Source organism: Symphalangus syndactylus, chromosome 10 (assembly GCF_028878055.3).
Source record: "Symphalangus syndactylus isolate Jambi chromosome 10, NHGRI_mSymSyn1-v2.1_pri, whole genome shotgun sequence".
Lineage (NCBI taxonomy): Eukaryota > Metazoa > Chordata > Mammalia > Primates > Hylobatidae > Symphalangus > Symphalangus syndactylus.
Genome location: NC_072432.2, coordinates 65,701,611 through 65,718,263, shown reverse-complemented (window position 1 = coordinate 65,718,263; position 16,653 = coordinate 65,701,611). Strand labels below are relative to the sequence as shown.

At 40.0% G+C, this 16,653-nt stretch overlaps 1 protein-coding gene and 1 long non-coding RNA gene across 2 annotated transcripts in view; one reads left to right on the top strand and one right to left on the bottom strand.

Moving 5' to 3' along the window:
- ADAMTS3 (ADAM metallopeptidase with thrombospondin type 1 motif 3) overlaps nt 1-13,123 on the bottom strand; it is a 284,019-nt gene extending 270,896 nt beyond the window's left edge. The window contains exons 1-2 of the mRNA XM_055297371.2: nt 13,001-13,123; nt 11,684-11,711 (exon numbers count right to left, since the gene is read on the bottom strand). Coding sequence (XP_055153346.2) covers nt 11,684-11,711; nt 13,001-13,069 — 97 coding nt within the window. The 5' untranslated portion in view covers nt 13,070-13,123. The remainder of the gene's footprint in view (nt 1-11,683; nt 11,712-13,000) is intronic.
- On the top strand, nt 12,313-14,408 carry LOC134731636 (uncharacterized). Its single transcript, XR_010114075.1, has 4 exons — nt 12,313-12,769; nt 13,012-13,318; nt 13,992-14,104; nt 14,199-14,408. It is a non-coding gene; the product is annotated as an uncharacterized lncRNA (long non-coding RNA).
- The last annotated feature ends 2,245 nt before the right edge of the window (nt 14,409-16,653 follow it).

The window sequence follows — 16,653 nt, the reverse complement described above, 5'->3', positions numbered from 1 at the left end:
TTGGAGCTGTGTCCCCACTGAAATCTCATGTCAAACTGTAATCTCCACATGTTAGAGGAGGAGCCTGGTGGGGGTGATTGAATCATGGGGGTGGACCTCCCCTTTGGTGTTCTCATGATAGTGAATGAGTTATCATGAGATATGGTTGCTTAAAGGTGTGTAGCTCCCTCTCTCCTGCTGCCACATGATGATGTGCTTGCTTCCTCTTCACCCTTCCACCATGATTGTAAGTTTCCTGAGGTCTCCCCTGGCATGCCTCCTGTATAGCCTATGGAACTGTGATTCAATTGAACCTCTTTTCTTCATAAATTACCCAGTCTCAGGTAATTCTTTACATCAATGGCAAAACCCACAATTACTTTTGCACCAACCTAAGAGCAGTGTGAGAACAGACTAATACATAGCCTTAGTGTACATTACAGGAAGGAAGGAGGGAAGGAAGGAAGGAAGGAGAGGAAGGAAGGAAGGAAGGAGAGGAAGGAAGGAAGGAGAGGAAGGGAAGTCTAACCAATGGCTCTGTCTGGAAGTGGAGCTTCTTGGGAGATTGCTCTGTGTTGGGGCTAGCAAGGTGCACTGTATGACAGACACAGTGGCCCATGCTCTAGGATCATCTTAACTCCTTTACATGTTCAGCCAGATATGCTACAACTTGAAACAGATATCTTGGTTTCCTTCTAAGTATGTAGCAGAATGAGACACAAATATCCCCTAGGGAATACCAGATGTCCCCAATACATTGCAAAGACCACACTATAGAACTGTAAAAGAACAAAAGTCTTCAGTAGTACAGTCAACGTTGCAAGGACTTTGAGCGACTTCAGTATAACTCTCTTATATGTCACACAAATTTTTAAGGGTCTAATCAATACCAAAGCTACCCCAGGCACATAGAATATTGAAATACTTGTGATTGATGCATATGGCTCCAAGCTAGGAAGAGATTTGGGTATGATGGTTGACCACTAAAGGTCTGGAGTCAGAAAGCATTGCATTTGAATTCTAGTTCCTGACTGATGCATGCTTTGGCATCTTAGAAGCAAATTCTGAAAATTAAGGCTCACAGAGGTTATCTGTAAAAATAAAAATAATAATGGGGACCAAATGAGGTGAAGTATACAAAGGACTTGGTCCATCTAATAACACTTTAATAAATGAAAAGTGAGCTGTTATCATCACCTCTAACTAGAGCTATAGAAAAAGAAAGTCAGTTTCAGATTCCTTCCAAGTCTCAGTGCCCCTCAGGCCTCTCTCCCCTATAATCCCACCCAGCCTGATGTGATACAGTTAGAAGGATCTTAAATTCCACATCAACAGAGGCCCTAAAATCCAATCTGGCTGTAACAATCCATGCCCCATTACCCAATCTAAAAGACTGGAATTCTCTCCCAAGAACTGGCTGGTTAACTACGATGAAGTGGCAGTTCACACAGGCAATTTCTTTTATCAGGTATAAATTCTCAGTATGCAATAATCTGGCCTCGAGAATGAAATCGAATAAGCATTTTCAAGATCATCTAAAGAAGCAGCTCCAACAACAACATTTCCAAATCCTGAGCCAAGAGTAAGAGAATGACTTTCATCAGAAATGATGGGAGCCAGCTGCTCCAGGAAAGATGCAAGCAGGGCGAAGAATGGACATGAAGGAGGACGCCAAATGCCAAAGGGCTCAGCAAAGCTGTAAACACTTAAGGGGAAGGGGACACATGTTCTCTCAAAAGCAATTAAAAATTAACTGTGACACATGCTGAAATTCTGAACACAGTCAAATTCTTTTTTCCTCACTTCAAATCCTCTAGGCTCTTATCACCACAAGTCCGACACCCTCTTTGCTGTGTCTTTTATTTTAATTGCAAATCTATTTTCACAGTATAATATTTTTATGAAGCTATTTGAAGAATAAAGGTTATGGCTTTTTTATTCATTATTAAGAAAGAACGAATAGTTGTGTACTTAAATTCTTCTAGTTTTTAAAAATCTGGCTTTTTAATAAATATTTGTTGCAATTGCACAATATTTATGTTCAAAAAAGCCATTTAGGAAAGAACAACACATTCTTTAGTGTACTAGAACATGAAATCAGGTAAGAGAAGATATTTCAAAACAAGAAAAAGCATGCTTTGAAGAAAAATATCCAAGCATTTTATTTGCTACAACTTAAAATGACCAAATAATCAATAACAAAATAAGTAAAAAAGATTTTTTTAAGTGAAGCCCAAATGCCAAAATTTTAACATTCCAATCTCAGTTTTTAAATAAGCACTTCTGCTTATTTAGCATCATTAAGAATTTTACAGACTCGAAAGCTATGTTAGTCACTCTAAAAATTAATATTTCTCACACCTCTTATAATTTTTGCTAGATAGAACTTTGAAAGATTAATATTGAGTATAGAATTTGAAGCTATAAAAATTAACATTTGTCTCCAAGAGCAAAGCCTGGGAAAAATAAAATAAACAAGAAATGTGGACGGCACTGTTAAAGGTTTTCACTGAAACTTTACTTGCAATAATTACATTTTCCAAATCTAAAATAGCCTGGCTCATACTTTTGTCAAAAAGTAGGAGAAACTGGGACAGTCTACTAGGTCACTGAGCTAAAATCAAGTCATCAGCAGGGCTGCATTCCTTTTGGAAGCTGTAAGAGAGAATCTGTTTCCCTGCTTTTTCCAGCTTTTGGAGGCCACCGGCATCCCCTGGCTTATGATCCCCCTTCCTCCATCCTCAGAACCAGCAACAGGGTACTAAGTCCTCCTGCTGCCACCTCTCTGGTTCTCTCTCTTTCACCTCCCTCTTCCATTTATAAAGACTCCTACCCTGATAATCCAGGATAATCTCTCTATTTTAAGGTCATTTGATTGTCAACCTCAATTGCATCTGCAAACTTAATCCCCCTTTGGCATGTAACATAACATACTCGCAGGTTCCAAGGATCCAGGCACAGACATCTTTGGCGTGCCATTATTCTGCCTGCCACAGCCACTATCTCCCATCCAATGTGCTGGAAAACTATTGCATTTGAGGTATTACTGTATGATGTGTGACTCTTCGGCATGCATCCCTCTTTTTCTTTAACTGCACACTGATTTCCCTTCAGGTTAACCATGTCACACTCCAGTCACACTCCTTATAAAATGCCTCAATCCAGGCGAATCAAAATACTGCATCCCCTGACCACAGTGAATGATTCAAGCTTATGACTAAATCAAGTAGCCAATAAAATCTCTACCAGGAAATGTACTGGAGCTGTCAAAAAAGAGGTGTCTGTCTTCTGGGGTGAAAGGGAGAATGATAGCCTGGAGATGACAGCAACAGTCTTTACCACAACTTCTGGGAGATGTAGGGGGAGGTGAACCAATCCTACTCTGAAAGAGAAATAAAGCCAATACAGAGGAAAAATGAGAAAGATACAAGGAAAAACAGAAAGAGGGAATAAGAGAAAGAGAGAGAGTCCATGACAGTATTATTTGAACTCTAGATCCAACTATATCTGACTTTGAAACCTCATCAATTTTGTTTTCCTTAACCTGTGTGAACTGGGTTTCTGTCACTCGCATCCAAAGGAGTCATGACTTCTACATGACTTCTGTTAGCAAACTGGAATAAAGGGAATTCCAACAAAATAATGTGTAAGAAGTAAAAGAATTGTATCTGGTAAACATAAAATATAGTTGGCATGGAATCCATATGGAATAACTGGTTTTGCACCATGCCTTTCTCAAATCCCTCTCTCTATTGCTTTATTACAATTAATTAAACAATACTACATTGAGATACAAACATGAAAATAATTCATGAAAACAGAACTCTCAAAGAGCTGTCACATGGTGAGCTGACTGGCTCGATAGTTTACAAGTCCATGGCACAGGAAATTAAAGTTCCTGGAAATTCATGGTGATAGGCAGACCTACCTAAAATGTAGGGATTAGAATGAAGTATCTCTCTTTGAGTAAAAGTTTTAAAAAAAGGAAAAAGAAACAGCACAATTCAAAGACACACTAACAACAATAGTTATGATTCTATCTTGTTTACAATGTAGCAGCATTTTATGAATGCTATGAAGTAAACAGTATTTTCACAAGACTATGACAAAGTAATTTATGGATTCAGTGCTATTCCCATTAAACTACTATTGACATTATTCACAGAATTTTAAAAAAACTATTTTAAAATTCATATGGAACCAAAAAAGAGCTTGCATAGCCAAGACAGTCCTAAACAAAAAAGGACAAAGCTGGAGGCATCAAACTACCTGACTTCAAACTATACTACAAGGCTACAATAACCCAAACAGCATGGTACTGATACAAAAACATATACACAGGCCAGTGGAACAGAACAGAGAACTCAGAAATAGCATTGCACATCTACAACCATCTGATTTTCGACAAACCTGACAAAAACAAGCAATAGGGAAAGGATTCCCTATTTAATAAAGTGGTGTTGGGAGAACTGGCTAGTCGTATGCAGAAAACTGAAACTGGACCCCTTCCTGACATCTTATGTAAAGGAATGTAAAACCCAAAACTATATAAAAAAAACTATAAAAACCCTAAAAGAAAAATCTAGGCAATATCATTCAGGACATAGGCACGGACAAAGATTTCATAACAAAATCGCCAAAAGCAATTTCAACAAAAGCAAAAATTGACAAATGGGATCTAATTAAACTAAAGAGTTTCTACACAGCAAAAATGTTCATTGCAGCACTATTCACAATAGCAAAGACATGGAATCAACCCAAACACCAATCAATGACAGACTGGATAAAGAAAATGTGATATATATACACCATGGAATACTATGCAGCCATAAAAACGAACAAGATCACGTCCTTTGCAGGAACATGGATGGAGCTGGAAACCATTATCCTCAGCAAACTAACTCAGGAACAGAAAACCAAGTACCACATATCCTCACCCATAAGTGGGAGCTGAATAATGAGAACACATGGACACAGGGTGGGGAGCAACACACGCTGGGGCCCATTGAGGGGTGGGGTGGAGGAGAAGAGAGCACTAGAAAAAATAGCTAATACATGCTGGGCTTAATACCTAGGTGATAGGTTGATAGGTGCAGCAAACCACCATGACACACGTTTATCTATGAAACAAACCTGCACATCCTGCACATGTACCCTGGAACTTAAAATTAAAATTTTTTTCTAAAACATAGTATTATGCATATGTTACACACAAGAAAGTAACACTTTGAGAGGTTAAGGTAACCAGCTAGAAAGTGGTGGAGTTTGGATTTTAAACTACACAGTCATCAGTGTCTGTGCTCCTGACCACCTGATAGAGGAAATACAAATATTAATAGGTCCTCTCCTGGATATATAGATTTAGATTTTAGATTAAGAAATGGGGCCAGGGCCAGGCACGGTGGCTCACACTGTAATCCTAGCACTTTGGGAGGCTGATGGGGGTGGATAACGAGGTCAGGAGTTCAGGACCAGCTGGCGAAGATGGTGAAACTCTGTCTCTACTAAAAACACAAAAATTAGCCGGGTGTGGTAGCACGCACCCGTAGTCCCAGTTACTTGGGAGGCTGAGGCAGAGAATTGCTTGAACCCAGAAGGCAGAGGTTGCAGTGAGCCGAGATCATGCCACTGCACTCCAGCCTGAGTGACAGAGCGAGACTCTGTCTCAAAAAAACAAAAAAAAAAGAAAAGAAAAGAAAACAGAAATGGGGCCAGTGTAGTCCCAGCTACTCGGGAGGCTGAGGCAGGAGGATCGCCTGAGCTGGGGAGATCAAGGCTGCAGTGAGCCATGATTGCACCACTGCACTCCAGCTTCTGTTACAGAGCGAGACCCTGTCTCAAAAAAAAAGAAAGAAAAAAATGAACTTTACATGTAAAAGAGAGAGGTTCTTACATGTAAAGGAAAGAGAACTGGAACTCATGAATAATGCCATGAATCATTATTTTTGTTTGCATATCTAATAAAAATATACTTACTAAATATTAAGAAAAATTGTTGGAAATGTGATTTACTAAGACCACAGTATCTGAGGAATCATATATTTAATCCTGTTTTACTTGCTACAAGTTTCCTAATAGCTATTTTTGTTTTATCAATCACTTCAAGAGCAAGATATACGGTTTCATGCTGCTCACAATTTGTTCTAAATTCCATGAAGATTCATCATGCTGAATTTGTGGCAATCATTTTCATAAACAAGAGACTGACATTTTACCACAAAATTTCTCCTAGGGATTTACAGTTAGTCAGCAAAGTCATGTAAACTTCTTTGGAAAATCAGGAGGTATAAATTTTATGTGGGAACAGAGGTTGCTATGCTAGGAAACTTCCCATGCTTCACTGTCCATTTTCAGGAATATACAACTCTCAGATCGCACTGTATGAGGTAGATGAGTTTTCTTGTAGTACTAATAAAAATTACAAAAACATTTGTATAATATTATTATTCGTATTTATTGGGTACTTGAAAGTTAGAAAAATTACGAATTCACTGCATCTTTCAGATTGCATAACCAAATATTTAAAAATTATATTCAGATATCAAAAAGAAGACAGAAATAATTCTAAAGTGAAATTTTAAAAATCAATACTTTCCTAAGTTGCTAGTAGGAGTTCAGATCATACAGACTTGTTCAAAAGCCATTTGTCAAAATGTATCATGTGAATTTGTTTTTACTCAGTAACCAACTTGTGGGGCTCTCTCCTAAAGTAGTCACTTGAAATGCAGGCAATGACATATACATACACAACGCTGTGTGGCAACATTCACTATCATGGGAAAATAAATACTATTAGGAAAATGATTATACAAATTAAAGTTTATAGTATGATGAAATTAAAATGAAGTTCAGAAGGAGTTTGTAATTATGTTGAAAAATTGTACTAAAACATTAAACAAAACAAAAACAGTTATACAAAAAATACAGTGTGTGTATTGAAAGAAGTCTGAAGAAGAACATGCTAAATTATAGCAGCAGTTTGAGAATTGGAATGATTTTCAAAAATCTGAAGAATCCAGAAAAATTAAAGAATATAATTACAGTGCGCACTTGTGAGACATCAACAATCTGGGAAAAAACTGATTAATTAAAAAGAAAAAATTCAACAACTTATAAGTAGTATAGTTTAGGAATAAAATTTGATCTCTACTACAGGAACACTAAAGAGAAGATGCTCAAAATTCTGATAATAGCAATCCTCTTTAAAGAAGCATTAAAGTTCCACTGAAGTCATCATTGTCAATATATCCTTTCCAAGCACAATAACCCAACTCTTCATATCAAAATTACTCATGATTTTGCCAGGCAATTTGGAATGGTCCCTAATGGATTTCCAAGATAATCTGGGTTGGCTACTCAAAGCAAAGAATGTTTTAAGATCATCGTCCTGGAAGCAGAGGCGACCTTGAGGGTTTTTTAACATTTCTGAGAAATATTATGATTATTTGGTACAATGACAAGGAAAAGCAGTGAAAGCACGGGTAACAAATATTTCAGCTAAACAACAACACTAAGTTGTGATAATGGTGATACATAGCATGCTGCACTTAATAAAATTTTCACCTAGGAATCCTGAAGCAGTTAACATTAACCATAATCATGCTCAATGGAGGGACAAAAGATAAATCAGTAAAGCCAACTCCATTATCTTTAGTTACAAGAAAGAATAATGGCTTGAGTAGCTAAAATTCTAAATTTTACAAAGGATCCCCTTAAACCTCCTTCACCACACTTTCTAGTACTGCTGTTGGCAAATTGGATTGACAGATTTTAATCTTAGCTTAGCTTATCTTTCCTGATGCCAGCAATAGGGCAAATGATCCCAAGTAGGCTGTAGTTAAAAAAAAAAAAAAAATTAGTTGGCATTCCAAAACTGCACATAGAATTCAATTCAATTTACCAAATACTTATTGAGTACAAACAGAAAAGCATACAAAAAATAATAGGCCTAGGTCCCTGTGCTTTGTGGGGTGGAAGAGGAGTCTCAAGAGGCCTTGATAACATTGAATAATTAATTGTATAGCTATTGTCACCAACTTCATTTTCTTAGGAACCAATTCAGCCTGGAGAAAGGCACAAAACAAGAGCATTCAAGGAAATTCAGAACATAGATAAACCTTAATATAATAATATCCTGCTTGCTAGATCTATTCATTGAATAACCAATATTTGAGGATCCACAAGCTACCAAGCACTGTTTTATGTACTAGAGATACAACTGGCATCAAAACAAAGTCTTTGCTCTCATGAGGGTTAATCTAGTCATAATGCTTATTGATTAATAACCAGGTAAGTGACTCACACTAAACCTTACAAACCAAAACCTGAAAATGGTGAAAAATTATCTCTTAGTAAACTAGATATCTGAGAGAACAAGATTAGCAACTTTATTTTTTTAAGATTGTGATGTAATGGAATTTGCAACTGGGGAACAGAAATAGGACAGATGCCCCAATTCCAAGAGGAATCAGGAGAGGGAAGATATGCCCCAATTCCAAGTGGGGTCGGGAAAGGGAAGACAGCTTAACACTAAAGGATCACAATGCGTTTTCCTCAAATGATGCTCAAGCAATCTCAGTGGTGGCTTATGAAACAAAGGACTCAGAGAATTCTTTTTCAGATTTTCCAATTTCTACAGAACTATGATTATTTCCTAAGTCACATGTGTCATTGAGCAAGCCTCCTTACCCAATTGGACCAGCCACACCAGTTTCCTACAATTCCTCAGGCATTCTACCAAGGCCATACTCTAGTCAGAAATGACAGTGCTCCCTGATGTGCCCTAGAAGTATGTCAATGATCTCATGAAACATACTTACACATATATACAGAAACATACTCAAACACACAGATATATATGTATGTATGGGTATAGGTAGGTGGTTAGAGAGGCAGTTCCTATCTGGTTGACAAAGAGGCACACAACTAGATCACGGTTCAAAACCTATTTACCCATTTTTTCTAGGGTGAATCCTACTTTCCCACATACCAAGAAGGTATTATTCCACTGGCTGAAGAGAGAAGGAAGGAGGCAATATCCTGCATGAGACACTATATTGGTGACATAGCTATACATATTCTAACCTGTCCCCACCACAAACTGCCTTCTCTTTACCTAAATAAAAGCCTTCCTAGTCTAGAGGGTTGAGGCATATAAGACATATTTTTGAAAATTGACCTTCTAAGTTAAATACTAAGAAGTACATATCCTGTGACTCTAGTTATAAAGAGCATGAAAAACTGACACAATCAATTTATCCTGTTAGAAGTCAGGAGAGCAGTCACCTTTCATAATGGGAAAATGCTTGGCAGTTGGCATGAGGGACGTACAGGGGTGCCAGTAATGTTCAACTTATTGATCCAGCTGCTGACTGCAAAGGAGCATTCACTTTGTGAAAAATCAGCAAAGTACACTTATATGCACCCTCCTACATCTATATTACATTTCAATAGAAAGCATTTTTAAAATTTAGTTTCTTAACAACTTGTGGTTTATTACTCATTTATATTTAACCCTTCCTGAAACATTAAATTATTTAGAAATTATTCGGGGCCATGAAATTTATTTTCTAGCCAATTTGTTGAGCAATAAAATAAATAAATAAAATCTACAAACATTATTTGTCTTTCCTAATGTATCTTTGATCAAATAACACGTCTCCAGGCAGTTATATAAAACTACTTCTAAATCAGCAAATAGAAAAAAAAAAAAGTAATGTGTTCAGGAGTGCATTTCACCAAATCTACAGGTTAGCAGGGTAGCAGTGCCTTTACACATGGGGACGGGAGCAAAACCAATTACTGTACATAAGATTTTCTTACATATGATACATAAACCGAAGTGAAATGAGTTATACTTTTGCTACTACAAGACCTGTGGGCCAAAATCTATTTTATTCAATCTGTTCTTCTCTTCATTCAACTTGAAAATGATAAATAAGAATGGTAATAATAAAAGAGAGAAATCCCATAAAACAGATGAATATGGGAACAAGTAAATCTTCAGCACTACAACCTAAGAGGGCTCTGCCTCCTCTCTTTCATACTGACTTATCTCTCTTCTGCCAAATTTAAGCACACCTGTACTATTTTCTTCCCTTTGAAAGGGCTACCATAGTAATTTACGTTAGCAAAACAACTGAACCAAACTTTGGTTCAATCCAGGGCCTCTAATATGAGAGCATCCTAATTCTATCTTAAAATTCTAATCAAAGCTATATATTTTATGAAATTTTTTGGTGGAATGGGTGATCTTAAGACATCTTTTTAATTTGCATATTGAAAAGTTGGGACGTGTAAGTAATCAAATATTTAAGTAATTAAAAATAAGACAACTTTCTTCTCCCTACTTAAGAGTTGGTTTCAAAAAATTCTTTAAAAAGGTAAGGATTGATAGCTGAATGTTATCAACTATGAATGACAAGTATCTGTTCATAAACACTGTATTTTTAGGGCAGTTCTCAGTGCCTTTCCTCCCCACTGTTCTGCTCTTGCCATCGAGGTCTACGCTTGGGAAATATATCCAACAATGCTAAGCACTGAGTAGGAAGGAGCATTTTGATATATGCTCATATATTACAGGCTACATATACACACCTCTGGGCCTAGCTCTTGGGTTTCTTAGTTAACAAGTGTGAATCTCCACTGTGTACTATAACAGGTAGCTGTGCAATCTCTCAAGCTTCATTTTCCTCATCTCTAACATAGGCACAATAGTATCCCCACCTCATATTGTGGCTGTGGGAATCAGTTGACATAATACATGAAACAATCAACACTGTGCCTGGCATTTAATAAGCGGCCAATGACTTGTAACTATGTTTGCAGCAGCAGTAATAAAAACTTTTCTTCTAAAAGATGGCTTTACAATATCACCTGACAAATACAGAATTGACAGAGACTAATACTCTGCCAAAAAGAAAAATTATCTTTTAAAGTAATCCAAGTAAAATGTGTATGAAAAGACTTTGAATGTAGCCTGGCTTCTTGCCAGATGACTTTCAGTCTCCCCATTCACAACAAATACATTACTCTAAACAGCTTCAAGAAAGACCATGGACTTCTGAGTGACCTGTTGCAAGTCACTTACACTCTCTGAATCTCAGTCTCCTCACCCATAAAATGGGAGTAAGAATCTCCACACCATCAGGAGAGTACTGGGATTTTAGATATTAGCAAAAGGCCTAACAGTATCTTTCACATTAGGAGATAATTATTTTAAAACAGATTGAATAATAGAAGTCATCAGAGGATTTACCCAAAGCAGGAAAGATTGTAAGAGAAAAATGTCCATGCTCTGTACTTCATTGTTCTCTTCTATGTAGCATTCTTGCCTTCTGTTGTACTCAAATGTGCTCCTCCTAAATGCTACAGAAGTTGATGATTTTATTTCATTCATCTCCATATCATCTTCCAGCCCCTCCATCATCTTCCAAGTATATATCAGTGGCTTGTACAAAGACAGTAATAAACTGATGCTTGAAATGTCCAACTGCAGGAGAATTTTTACCTCACTATAATTTAGCCCCAGGAAAGTGGGACCTTCCTCCAGAAAGAGGAAGAGAAGAACAGAAATGTTTCCGGACTACAGATTATTTTTTTTAACCACCAGTGGGAAACATTTCAGAAACAATATTTTGCTTAGCTCACTTCATTCCCTTACTTTCAACTTAAGATAAGAGTGACATCTGAGAACAAAGCTTACCTATTTGCACCATTTCTTCATTACCAGCCTGGAAAGGAGGGGGAAAGCAATAAAAAGAAAGTTACTGGGTTTCATCTTATCACCTTGTGAGTTTTATTTCTACCATTAATGCTTTCCAAGAGCTAACTAATCAGGAGATGCTGGAGACTGGGATTGGTGCCTAAAGCCTGCACCTTGGTTTGTAGAAGATTCCATGAGCCAATTCCATAACAATTTGGGGAAGGGAGTTGTTTGCCCCTTTTCATTTTAATTTAACACTTATGAAGCCAGCAAAAATACATACAGACTCGCAATGCTGTCTTCTGAAAACTCGTACTGGGTCTGGATTAGAAAAGAAAGTATGAATTTAACAGGCCAAAATACACCTAACAGGGGGCCTGATTAATCAGATTTAAGGTCAGGAATCAACTAGACAATTCTCTACTTTTTACCCTATGGTCGATCAGACCAGGCCGACTGGAGAAGCTACGAAAACTAACAGAGAAATTCTGTACCCAAAGTCCCATCGGCCCAGTGCTGATATGATTTACTACAAACAGCTCCCCTGGCGGAGCCTTCTCAAGGACTCTTCTGAAAGCATCGGGCTTCACCTTGAGCCTCCAAAGGGTTGGGGGCAGGGCCGAAAAGAAACAGAGCTGCACTCAACTTAGCTTTAAAAAGAGGAGGAGTTGTGCAGAGGGGGAGGGGAGAAGGCGGCCGGCGCCTGCAGCCTCTGCCCAGGAAAACGCAGGGCAGGAAACGCCTCCAGCCCCCCTCCCCAACTGTCAAACCCTAGCCCTGCCGTGGTACTCCCAGGACACGTGTCTACTGGATCTCTCCCTGTCCGGCCCAAGGACTTCCTGAAACCTCCGCCTCCGGCTGCCCGAAAAAACCGTGAGTCAGTTCGGAGGAGAGAAAGCTCCAGGAACCCGACTGTGGCGGCAGCAGCCAGAGCGCTGGGATCCCGGACCCAGCGTCCAGAACTTCATTCAAGCGCCCAGACCGCCCTCCAGAAAGGGGAAGCCCAGATGGCCCGGCAAGGATGGGAACTGGCTGCGGTTTGTCACTAGGAATTGTTACGAATGTCGCAGACTGGTGAAGCCCTAGGTGTGACAAGACTGGGCTCCCGGAGTGGGAGTCATAACCTCCCGTGCAACTCAACCCTCCACCCCCAAAAGCCCGCACGCTGCGCCCAGCCCTCAAAACACCGTTCCTGAATGCAAAAGATAACAGGGAAGGGTGGGAGGAGAAGGAGGAAAGAGAGGAGGGTAGAGAGGGGAGGAACTTTTCGGGAAAAGGTTGGGTTTGAGTTTTTTATTGTTATTATTTTCCACTTACTTGTCCATCAGCTGAAGTCCTAACCTCTACCAGAGCGGCTGCTATCAACCAAAGTGACAGGAGAACCATCACGAGTCGAGTTCACTTTCCAACTACTGGGCAAAGCAAATGCCCAGAGCAAACCCCCCCCCAAAAAATAAGTTTCTTTAAGAAAAAAAGGAAAAGGAAAAAAATGCAAAATAGAAAAAAAAATTCTCTTCTGTGCTTTGCTTCAATGAAAATGAAATTTGAGCTCTGAGACTGGCCCCCTCTGCTCTGCAGTTTTTTCCACTTCACCTTCTCACCCCGTCCTCCCAAACACTGTGCAAGAGCGAGAAGGTGCTGCAAGCGGGCACAGGCTAAGCCCGGGAGAGGGGGGAGGGACGAGGGGCTTTCCAACTATCTCTGCCCAAAGCAGCTTTTTCGAGGCTTTTCGAGCACCATTGGTCCCTAAGGTTAGCGCGGAGAATGCTTGGGTTCCCCGGAGCACAGCAGGGGGAAGTATTAGCGAGAGAGACGAGCGAGCGGGAGCGGGAGAAAGAGGCAGGGAGAGGGCGACTCCGCCGCACACGCAGAGGTGGGGGCGGGAGGAGCGAAGGGGAGGAGGAGGAGGCAGGCGGAGGAGGTGGGAGGAGTGGGCCGCTCGCCGGCTCCTGTTGCTCGCAGCGCGGCAGTCTGCTGGCTGCTGGCGACCCGCGGGACGCTAATAAGGCGGCCGGAGCTCCCCGGACTGCCCCTCCCGCCGTGGCGCCCACGTCATGCGGGGCCCGAACCCGCGCCCCCCACACCGTGTCAGGATTAGAGACCGCTCGGGGGCTGGTGTGGCCCGGGCTCGACCTCCCACCCTGGAGCCTCTCCTTCTCCGCCTAGGGCGAGAGGAGGGGAGGGTGCAGGGGCGCCACCGGTCCGGACTGGCGGGACGCGCGTTGAGTTAATTATAGGAAGGGGGAGGGTCCGAGGGCTGGTCCTGGGCTGTAGGAAATTCACCTCCTCCAACCTCCTGTTCTCCCAGCCAGAGAATTCTCCCCGAAGAGAAGCCCTGCAACCTCCAGATCTTAACCACGCGGTGATCTCCCCTCCAGGCACCAGTCACCTCCCACGTTTTGGCAGGGGGTGTCCTTCTTTGTAAGCTCTTGTTTAGGCTTTATTCGTTTATATTAGTTTTAAAAGATACCACGTCCTTTCCTTGATTCACCCAGATGCTTCCGTTTATCACTAGAGTACACAGGCCTCAGCGACTCTTCCTCACACCCAGATTAAGTTATCAAATGATTTCTGCCCGCTGTGGCCTGGCGCTTCCTGAGGGGAAATGACACCAACCTGAGAGTTTGCTGGAATCCTAGCCCAGGCCCACCTCCGAGGCGTAGACACCTGTGGGTGCTTTCCAGAAAGCAGACAGGAGGAAAAGGAAATAGCTCCAACCTCCACTGACCGGCCCACGAGCCAGGAGTGAGTAGATACAAATTTAGATACGAACTTCAAGAGTTCAACTGGACAGAGTCTTGAAGAGGCCTGCCTACAATAAAACGAGCTAGTGTTTATCTTGTTATGAGATGCAAGATAAGTCATAGTTCTTGTTCTTTTTTAAAAGCAATGTGAGTTTGCAGGGTTTCCTATAACTTCGACTCATTGTTTATTCCTAGAGAGGTAACGTGATGGTTGTGCCTTTAACTTAAGCATGGAAAGATTTGGTGTTCGCTGATGTTTTATCTGCTAAGTCTTCTCAAAATCATATATCGAGGACATTTACATATACAAATGAGAAACTAGATAACTAAATGGCCCCACCTAGTAAAACAGGATATTAGGTCAATTAGTTATTAATTGGAATTAGAATTAGACCCCAGCACTGAAGTATCTCTAAATTACTTTTTTCCTTCAATTAAAGCCTGTAGCATTTTTGTAACCTGTCATTGACTAGCTATCCAGGAGTGATTTGCTAAATTTTACACTGAGTTTTCCTATTCATTAAGAAGAAGTAACCCTAAGCATTCCATAAATTAAAAATTTGTCAATTTACACTGACAAGTAAAAGAACACTAGAGATACACATTAGGAGATCTAGGTTCTAGACCCAGCTAACAGCTGTCTTACCTTGACAAGTCAGAATAAACCTCTATTTTGGTTTCTCCTCTGTGAGATATTTGAGATCTAAAATCATCTGATTTTAGGTAATAACAAATAATGTATTTAACCACGGTGTTACAGTAGGCCCTTTTGTGTTAATTTTACAACACTCAGACGTTAGTTATCACCTAACTCCTGGCACAGCAAGCAATTCATGTGACTTTCAGGAAAGCAGCGGCTTCAGACATTTTTGGCCATGACCACAGAGAGAAATGCATATTGCATAGCGACCTACTAAAAATTTCATGATTCAGTACTTACCTGTACTGCATGCAACAACCCTGATATTTTTCTTGCCATTCTTTCCCCCCAACCCCAATTTCAGATGAGGACTCAATTGCTTTCACAACCCAATAAGTCGTGACTCTCACTTTGACAAAGATCAATTTAAGAGCATACAATAGGGTTTTTTTTTTTAATTCTAAATGAGTTCTAATTAATAGGGTTCTCCCAATATATTCTAAGGCAGAGTTTCCCAAAGTATTCCCTGGAATATTAAATATTTTACCAGGAAAAGGAAAATTATCAGACAGCCAACTGAGCTCATGAAATACTTAGATAAACGAAACAAAATGGATCTCCTTATTTCAGACTTCAGGGTACCTATTTAAACAAACACATTTGTAGTCCCAGCTACTCGGGAGGCTGAGGCAGAAGAATCGCTTGACCCCAGGAGGCGGAGGTTGCAGTGAGCCGAGATCCTGTCACTGCACTCCAGCCTGGGCGATAAAGTGAGACTCCGTCTAAAAAAAAAAATTGTGAGTCTTCAAGGGGGAGATGTAGTGCAATTTAGTCTCCTTACTTACATGACCATAGAATCTTTTTCTCTCATGCCTTATCCTCTGTGGAACACACATGGGTAAATGACGTTACAAAGCCCAACTATTAAAGCAAAATGAACTTCAAGTTAGATAGGTTGGATTCTCATGAGGATTCAGCTTCAGTTTTCTCAACTCTAAAATTGGTTTCATAGTACTACTTTTGCAAACTCTTCATGAAAATTAACATGATCTTACATGTAAACTCTAGCACATTGTCTAGAATATGTAAGGGCTTCAGTATAATTTTTTGAATAAAACTGATGGCATATGTACAGATGGCTCATTGGTAATAAAATATGGCAAGGGCTAAAGAAAATAGGAAAATGTAAATAGCTAAAACATGATTGACTTTTAATTTTGCCAGAGAGGATGTTAGGAGTCAGAGACAGAGTCATCTGAGTTCCTTTCAAAAACTGACCCCTAACAGCCTGCCTCATGTCAAATCCCTTCCCTTCCTCCATGTTTCTTTGGCTGAGGCTACAGTGTTGTTTTCCACACACCCTCAAGTTCACATTCTTGCTCATAGTGATTTCTCAGTCCATAGCACCCTTCCTCTTCCTGTCCACATGGCAAAGAGCATCATATTACAGGAGGTGCTAACAGGTACTCCACAAAAGTACTACACTAATGCTTGTAGTATGTTTTCTTTCAAAATACATTTTAAGCATATAAATAATTTCAAAAGTAGCCATATATATTTAGTCTCCCTAACTGAAAATCATCTCC